Below are 9,179 nucleotides of genomic sequence, written 5' to 3' on the forward strand. Positions count from 1 at the left end.
GAACTGACGTCACAAGGGATCGTTCAGGCTCAAAAAGGCCGTGTCCAGGGGCGTCGTGATGAATGCCAGGGAGGGGAGCATCCTCCTCACAGAAATACTGCCCCCGCACTCTCCTCTCAGGATCGACCGGAATGAAGATGGCCACGATGAGGGAGGCCGACGGACTAATTTCGAGAGGTGCCGAGAAGGAGTGTCACCGGGTCGAATGTGCTGCTCGACCACACCTACAGTACATATTGATGGCTTGTTGTAAATGTAGGGCTAATGATGTTGCGTATTGTTTGCCTAAGAATGTACACCTTCAATAGGGCAGCCCACGTAAGAGTTTGGTGATGATACTGAATGGTCAAGTTGGGTTGTAATGTCTTCCCCCCCTTGATTCAAGCGGCTATGTTAAGCATTAACCCAGAGGTTAAATGTTTTGTACTCCATGCCCACATCACTGAATCCCGTGTGCGATCCCATTGATTCCCACATAGAGTTCCCTATTACTGGTAGGAACGAAGTTGTAAACTGAGTGTACCAGCCTGCAATAGATGAGTGTACCAGCTTGCAATAGATTAATGCGTCCGTCCGTCCGTCCCCTTTCAATACTTTAACGAAGTGAAATCTCGTGCTATTGGGGTGTAAAAATAAAATTGCGCAAAAGTCCAATGTTCCTACCAGCCCACCCTGCAGGGACCTGTTAAATTAGAGTTTTAGCCAGGACAGATATTTTTATGGGCAGAAGAGGGTGATGTAGGGTACTGTACATGGCAAAAGTTATAGTGGTGTCAGTGGAGATGGGTGGAAACAGGTGCATGGTACCGTACGAGGGAAGGTTCGAGGTACAAGACGGTAAAGTCTGCTAGAATAATCTTAAATTAAAGCTTTCATGAATGCAGGGATTCATACTCTTTGGTGGAGGCGATAGCACAGAGTGGTGTACCTTCTTTATGATTCTGATATTTCCATCCTACCTGCCTATATCAGCTGTTATTTCCGACTCTTTGTGTCTCTCTCTATGCCTCTCTCTTAGATCTCTCATGCTCACATGTCCTTTGGATTGCACTCTCATGCCTTTGGATTCCACCACTCTTCGATATTACTTTAACATGCTAATCTCTCACATTAACATAGCCACTTTGATGCCCTCTACGAGGAGGCCGCTCTCCGTTCTTACATTTACATGCTAATTTCTCACATTAACATCACTGGCCCCGCCCACTTATTTATGGCCCTTTGGCTACACCCATTTCAAACTCTTTTAAACATTCTGCCTCAACAGCAGATCATGCTTTGCCATCTCATGACGGACGCTTGTGTTGCACCCGAAACGTCGTGATTTATTTTATTTTATACCTATGTGACTTTACCGAAAGAACCAAAGAGTATGGAAGATACCAAGTCAGCTTCATCCCAATGGTGGTGTTTAGGCGAAAGTTTATCTATGAGTATATATAGGCTGGCTAACAGGTATGAAGTTACTCCTTTGGTGGTAATATACAACAAAAACAATAATAAATGTATAACCATTGTCATGGGTGAAGTCTTCCCATACTGGATCAGTCATGGAGATTGTTTCACCATACGCCATCATGCTTCTCAACGTGGGTTGATAACGAAAAGGCTCATGGCCAGTTTGTTTGATGTTAACTATAACCGAGAATCAAACTCAAGTGGCCTGATTCATAGTGCAATGCACAAACCATTGTGCCACCGTTCCACTCGTATGTACAAGTTAACAGGGAAATTAAAAACTATGCCATGTTTTTTGTTTACTGTCAATAAAATGAGAAAATAACATTGCCACGTTGGTCAAGTTTTAGGTATAATGCAGACAAGGGTTTTGGTAGTTGGACGATTTCAGAATGGGTTGAAGGTGACAATCCTAATCAAATGCCATTTTCAAGATCGTGTGCATAGGTCTGTTGTAGACAAAAACAACAGCCTGCTGATAAAGCATGTCCTGCATTCTTACTTGTGTAAAGAAGCTCCTTCGCAGGTTTAATTTTCTAGATTATTTATTCCCGACGATAACATATTTACAAGGTGAGAGTACGACTCATACGTTGCACAAGGCTATGACTATCTGCAGTCCCGGTGGTTTCTAATAGAGTAGATTAATCTCGAACAGTCTTTCTTGATGGTTTCCACCATGTTGATTTCCAACAGTCGGCCCCGATGTCGTCCACCTGCAGTTGTTCTTCAGTCCCCAAGGCATCACCCCATTTGTGGGCCACGCTCCCCCTTATATACCCGCACGGCCACGCCCTGGTAACTTCCAGCAGTTTTCCCCGGTAGATTCTCTCAGCAGACTCTATTGTCTTCTACTTCACTTCTCTTGGATGGCAAAGTTTATAGTGGGGGCAGTGGAGATGGGTTGAAACAGGTACAGGTTACTGTACGGGGGAAGGTTCGTGTGAGTCGTACTCTTGCGTTGTAAATACGTTATCGTGAAATAAATCATCTATCAAATGGAACCTGCAAAGGAGCTTCTTTACACATGTGAGTGTAAGCCTGAGTACAATCTCACGTGTTGTTGCTGTCGAGTATTTTAATTTTACCAGTGGGTCAATGAGGGAAGGGGATGGTGATTAATGTAGTGATAGAATGGGTGGGTCATTCTTGAGAGCATGAAAAAGTGCGTGAGGTTGACACAGTGAATGATCGGGTGATTGTGTGATCAGGTAAATATATGACTCATGAGGAGAGAGAGGGAGTATTTACGTGAGTCATAGATTTAAGGAAGTGGGTGAGTTCATAATGGAGTGAGTGAGTACCAGTTTATTGAGTTGAGCAAGGCGAGAACTAAAGCGACCATGATGAGTCTCATTTGCAAGAGAGACCTGGATCACCCAAATTACCAAAGCTAAATAAAACACAGAGTTACAGTAATTAAAGCAAATATACTATTTTCTTCTTTCGATAAAGCATATATAAACAATATAAAGACAACTGCTGTTTCATGGGAAATCGACGTAATGGAGCTAAGGGATGATAGAATGTGTGAGTAATGTGCGACATGGATGTCCTCTGGCCCCTACACGACTGAACATTTTCTTTGACTACGTTGTTTGAGACGATTTCCATGGATGTACCAGTAGAATTTATCTGGTATAGATATAATGGGAGGCTGATCGATGCCTGAGCCGGTCATGGTATGGCTCTCTATTGTTAAACCATATTATGAATGCGGATGATCTGGTGATTACTGCCCACTCTGAGGAGAAGTTGGAGACACTACAGCTAAACATGAAGCATGCTACTAAAATATGGGCCGTTACCATCAGCCCCACGAAAACAAATCACCTCCCTGGGTATTTGACATCATAAAAATGCTCCCTTCCTCAATTCCTCATGTATTTGGGGCACCTGAGGAGAGAGTGGAGTGGGCAGTGTGCTGATGATCAACTCCGTTTTGGGAGCCGAGGTCTCATTTAAAATAATTCGAGCAGCATTATATTTTCATCAGCTGCTCAACACAGTGTGGAAGCTACCTGGCATGTCACTCCATAAAAATCTCCATGTCTTCTCGGCCACAGTTATACTCTCCTTTATCTCTCTCGAAAGGAACATTAAGGTTAGCTTGCCCACGATCTATTCAGGGTTTAACCAGACTGGACTTTGTAAGCTCACAGATTCCTAGAATATCTGGACAAATGCCCATCTGTGGGCTCCTCCAGCAAGCGAGGCTGCGTTGTGTCATGCAGTCCGTATGCAGTCACGGCATCCCCAAGCAGCTTCAATTTGGCTGGATAGATGGTGCTAAATGGGCGTGGTACAGAATAGAGAAGAGATGGACTGATGTGGTGCAGAAGGATGTGGAGCTGATTGGACTTATTGATGACTGGTATCAGCAGTGTCATGATCGGCTTCTGTGGAGGAGGTTCATGAAAGGTGCTGCTGGGGAAGTGGAGGCAGTTGCCCTCCAGCAACAGCATAGGGCAGAGGAGCGAGGCTCAAAACAACGAGCAGAGCGCCAAACAACTGACACAAATAAAGTTGGCACAGTGGGGAGCACGGCTGTTGCATCTGCCCATCATCTTCCTAAGTCAATCCATGGCACCTGCGTCTATTACATGACCTCCTGCCAGCCAGCCTTCGACACTTCACGTGGCCTCAAAATGCACCGAGCATGGCACAAGTGCTGTGGTGATGTCACCGCCACTTAGGGGTGAACGACGGTTGTTGCGTTGTTGTTGTGCGTGTGTGCACGGACGCATGCACGCCTGTGAGTCTCGTGTATGGAGAGATAAAGAGAGGCAGCCGGGCAGGGTGCTGGCCATTCACCCCGTGTGCCATTCAGAGCTTCATAGGCGCTTGCCCCAACATTCTGGTAAGGCTATACAGCGGATGATTGTCGCTGTTGTGTGTGTGTATGGACGTTCACCCCCCTCCCACCGCCCCCGTGTGTGCAGGGACTCATTACGCCCCCTCCCGACAAGCAGACCGGCATCCGGACTAAAGGTAAGTGACAATAACAGATTTTTTTTCCATTTAAGTAACTTTATGTTTTGCTCACAATACAGTATTTATTAGAGTGTTGCATGCAAATGTACGATATTTTGTCTTATATATGACTTTGTTGATGTTCTATGGGGTATGTTTGTCTTTCTGAGTAATGTTTTAATTAGGGTGGTGTCATTTTCACAATTTCCCCAATATTTTTAAATGGCCGACTTGCGCTTCAGCAATTTTCGGAACCAATGGCTAAATCTCTTCATCTTCTTGGGCTTGGTGGTGGTGGCAGAAGTGGTGGTGGAAACGGTTGCGGTGGTGGAAGCTGTGGCAGCGGCGGTGGAAGTGGCGTCGGTGGTGGTGGCATCATTGTACATTTGAGACACGGTCCATATTAGCTCTTTCAGCTGGCTACGGAGATGCAGGTTCTCTTCTTGCAGCCTCTTTTCCCCATGCCACATGTCCTCGTGACGCACCAGCTTCCCGCGCAGCCTAAACTGTTCCTGCCCTCTCTGCGGATTCAGGAAGTTCAACTTCCTCAGGTGGGCGTGCAGCGACCTCCGGAGATCTTCGTTTTCACAGCGCAGCGACATTTGCCGCTGTGCTGCATTGCAGTCTCGGAGAAAATCCGCATGCAGAGACTTGCTCTCCCTGCAAGGCACTCTCGTGGGCTCCAGCTCCAACTGGCGCTCTTTAAGCTGTTGAACCAGGCTCCTGATCTCTCTCTGGAGAGTCTCTCGGTTCTCCATGAACTCCTCCAGCTGATGCTGTAGCTCCAGACGGAGCATCTTGCTCTTCTGACAGAGCTCCACATTCTGCAGGCCCATCCTCTCCGTAGACAGCGTCGTGGTCTCATGGTCAAAGTCTGAAATGGAAAGCGTAAAAAGAAGATATATGAAGATCCCCATCCCAAGCATGGCCAAGACCAGAACGCCAACGATCAGCAGCACCATGCTCAGTTCGAGTTGACGGCACGCGGGACAGAAGCAAGTGTGAGACACGTCACGAAGGGGCGTGTTATTTATCGTGACGTCATTACCGGATGTGACGTACACTATGACGTAACAGCCATCTCTGCCCACTTATTGTCAATCATTGCCCACCACGTGACTCCACGGCCCTGCCCCTAACCACACAGCTCCTCCCCCATACTCTTCTTCCGCCTTCCCCACGTGACGCGAGCCAATCACGCGAGAGGCGGCGCGCGGTCGGCCCCGCGTCCGCTTCCCGCCATTCTTGCAATGGGCGGCGGGGCCGCTCAGGGTGGGGCGCGGGGCGCGGGGGCGAGTTCACTCCACGTCGCGAGTCGGGAGGAGGGACGAGGGGGAGGGGCCAGGAGGGACGAGGGGGAGGGGCCAGGAGGGACGAGGGGGAGGGGCCAGGAGCGGGAGGGGGGGGGAGCTGAGAGCTGCGAAAGTTTGGGGTACCACTACTTGAAAAATATACTGTACCACAGAAATGAGTTTATGTTTAGTTCGATTTAGAACATCTTTCCAATGGTTGCTTAATTTGAAACCAACTTCTCGGTTGAAATTGTGTCTGTGTTTGTAGATCTGAATTGCCTCGTGAACAAATCTCTGATAAAAACCCGTGGGTTTGCAAAGAACCTTGGTATCGGAGAAAATTATATCGTGATCACCCACATGGTTGTAACAGTGATCAGCAAAGAATTCGTTTTGCTGTGTTTCAAATCTGATTTGTGCTCGCGAATTCGGTCAGAGACATGTCGCTTTGTCTCCCCGATATAGCAATCACCGCAGGTACAACTCAATTTGTAAACCCCGGGGTACTGTAAGTCAGGAATGCCATCCTTCACGGATGGGATCAGATCACGAATTTTGTGTACTGTATTGAACCGGACCTGGATCTTGTGTTTGTTTAGAATTTTTGAAATCTTTTTAGTAACGCCTGCTATATATGGTAGTGTGATGGTTTTGGCCGGAGTATCAAGTGGTTGTTTCTGTATGGAGGGAGAAACAGCTTGGCAGATGGTACGGTCAGAGTAACCATTCCTTTTGAGGGCCAGGTGCACATGTTTTAATTCACTCGTCAGGTGGTGTTGGTCCGAAATGCAATGAGCCCTATGGTATGAAGTTTTGATGAGAGAATTCTTTTGGGCTGGGTGGTGGTGGGAATCAGGTTTCAAGTAGGAATCTGTGTGGGTGGGTTTCCTGTAGACAGAATGCCCCAATGAGCCATCAGGTCTCCTCTCAAACAGAACATCTAAGAATGGTAGCTTAAATTTCGATTTAAAGTTTTCGTGACTGCAAGGATTCATCTTCTTTGGTTCTTTCGGTAAAGTCACGTAGAATGAGAATAAAATAATAAATTGATAAAATAAAATAACACAATAATATTCTCACGACGTTTTGGCCACAACACAAGCGGCCTTCATCAGGTGAAGGGGACGAGACTGTCTGGAGGACAGCGCTGGAGTGAGAAAGCCACGCTGAGATCACGACCTTTAAGCTGTGTGAGAAGAAACAAAGCGCCTGACAAAGGAATTAGCATTTAATTTAGCATTGAAATGGCTGAGTGATTAGCTTGTGACTGGTCACAGAAAAGGCTATATTAAAGTTAAAGCATACACATCCGCAAAGGCACCCCTTGACAAAGGAATTAGCATAGAATTTAGCATTGAAATAGCTAAGTTAAAGTATACACATCCGCAGAGGCACTCCTTGACAAAGGAATTAGCATAGAATTTAGCATTGAAATAGCTGAATGATTAGCTTGTAACTGGTCACAGAAATAGCTATGTTAAAGTCAGAGCATATACATTCACCGAGGCACCTAGTACAAATCAAACAGGAGAATTTAGCATTGAACTAGGCGAATTTAGCATTGAAATAACTGAGTGATTAGCTTGTGACTGGTCACAGAAATGGCTGTTGAAGTTAAGGCCTACACATCTGAGCTATTCACTGTAACTGGGTATACAATACAATATATAATGAATACTATATCATGAACCAAAAAAAATACTAAAATATAAATTACCTCAATGTTATCAATAAACTCTATATTCTCCAATCAGCTAAGCTACCAACAATAAGTCGTTATATATCACAATGCTATATGGCGAAAAATGGGTGGATTCTTACCCTCAACTTTAGCAACACGGATAGCTTAACCGTGGTTAATGGTATGGTTTACAACATGGAGTATAACAGCGCCTCGCAGCTGTCTCTCTCCCCCTCCTCTGTTCCGACCATCGATGAACTCGTCCGTCTGAACGGGACCCGTAGCTATCCGTGGTGCTAAAGTTGAGGGTAAGAATCCACCCATTTTTCGCCATATAGCATTGTGATATATAACGACTTATTGTTGGTAGCTTAGCTGATTGGAGAATATAGAGTTTATTGATAACATTGAGGTAATTTAAATTTTTGTGTTTTTTATTGGTTCAGTATATAGTATTCATTATATATTGTATACCCAGTTACTGTGAATAGCTCAGATGTGTAGGCCTTAACTTCAACATAGCCATTTCTGTGACCAGTCACAAGCTAATCACTCAGTTATATCAATGCTAAATTCGCCTAGTTATTTCAATGCTAAATTCTCCTGTTTGATTTGTACTAGGTGACTCGGTGAATGTATATGCTCTGACTTTAACATAGCTATTTCTGTGACCAGTTACAAGCTAATCACTCAGCTATTTCAATGCTAAATTCTACGCTAATTCCTTTGTCAAGGGGTGCCTTTGCGGATGTGTATGCTTTAACTTTAACATAGCCTTTTCTGTGACCAGTCACAAGCTAATCACTCAGCCATTTCAATGCTAAATTATGTTAATTCCTTTGTCAAGGCGCTTTGTTTCTTCTCACACAGCTTAAAGATCGCGATCTCAGCGTGGCTTTCTCACTCCAGCGCTGTCCTCCAGACAGTCTCGTCCCCTTCACCTGATGAAGGCCGCTTGTATTGTGGCCGAAACGTCGTGAGAATATTATTGTGTTATTTTATTTTATCAATTTATTATTTTATTCTCATTCTACGTGACTTTACCGAAAGAACCAAAGAAAATGGTAGCTTACCATCTTTCTCCACTTCCATGGTCTTGTTCTTCTGACAGAGCTCCACATTCTGCAGGCCCATCCTCTCCGTTTGCAGCGTCGTGGTCTCGCGGTAAAAGTATGAGATGGAAAGCTTAAAACGAAGATAAATGAAGATCTCCATCCCAAGCATGGCCAACAGCGGAACGCCAACGGTCAACAGCGCCATGCTGAGCTCGTGTTGACGGCACGCGGGACGGAAGGAAGTGTGAGGCACGTCGCGAAGGGGCGTGTCCTATATCACCGGATGTGACGTACAGCCATCCCTGCCCACTTATTGGCAATCATTGCCCACCACGTGACTCCACGGCCCCGCCCCTTACCGCGCAGCTCCTCCCCCATACTCTTCTTCCGCCTTCCCCACGTGACGCGAAGCGAGCCAATCACGCGAGAGGCGGCGCGCGGTAGGCCCCGCGACCGCTTCCCGCCATTCTTGCAATGGGCAGCGGGGCCGCGCAGGGGGGGGGCGGTGGGGGCGGGGGGGGCGGGGCTGAGTTCACTCCACGTCGCGAACGGGAGGAGGATTGACGAGGGGGAGGGGCCAGGAGGGACGAGGGGGAGGGGCCAGGAAGGACGAGGGGGAGGGGCCAGGAGGGACGAGGGGGAGGGGCCAGGAGCGGGAGGGGGGGAGCCGTGGCGCCGCTCTTGGGCCGCGATGCCTCCCCCTGGACCCGCGGCGCCACG

General features: G+C 46.8%; 1 protein-coding gene across 1 annotated transcript; it reads right to left on the reverse strand.

Annotated features, from left to right (window-relative positions):
• Positions 1-1,985: 1,985 nt before the first annotated feature.
• Positions 1,986-8,725, reverse strand: LOC142908478 (uncharacterized). Its single transcript, XM_076059184.1, has 2 exons — positions 8,478-8,725; positions 1,986-5,305 (listed from the first exon to the last, which is right to left on the reverse strand). The coding sequence occupies exons 1-2, from the start codon at positions 8,662-8,664 to the stop codon at positions 4,650-4,652; spliced, it is 843 nt and encodes a 280-aa protein (XP_075915299.1). The 5' UTR covers positions 8,665-8,725; the 3' UTR covers positions 1,986-4,649.
• Between the last annotated feature and the right edge of the window lie 454 nt (positions 8,726-9,179).

The sequence above is a fragment of the Petromyzon marinus genome (assembly GCF_048934315.1).
Source record: "Petromyzon marinus isolate PM22_M1 ecotype Great Lakes invasive population chromosome 84 unlocalized genomic scaffold, UKy_Petmar_22M1.pri1.0 chr84_unloc.4, whole genome shotgun sequence".
Classification (NCBI taxonomy): domain Eukaryota; kingdom Metazoa; phylum Chordata; class Hyperoartia; order Petromyzontiformes; family Petromyzontidae; genus Petromyzon; species Petromyzon marinus.

What these genes read in the sequence shown, in the direction of transcription:
- LOC142908478 (XM_076059184.1), bottom strand. Translation starts at nt 8,664, where the DNA reads ATGGCGCTGTTGACCGTTGGCGTTCCGCTGTTGGCCATGCTTGGGATG. An exon ending in CATGGAAGTGGAGAAAGATG is followed by an intron (nt 5,306 to 8,477) that starts GTAAGCTACCAT and finishes TTTCCATTTCAG; the next exon opens with ACTTTGACCATGAGACCACG.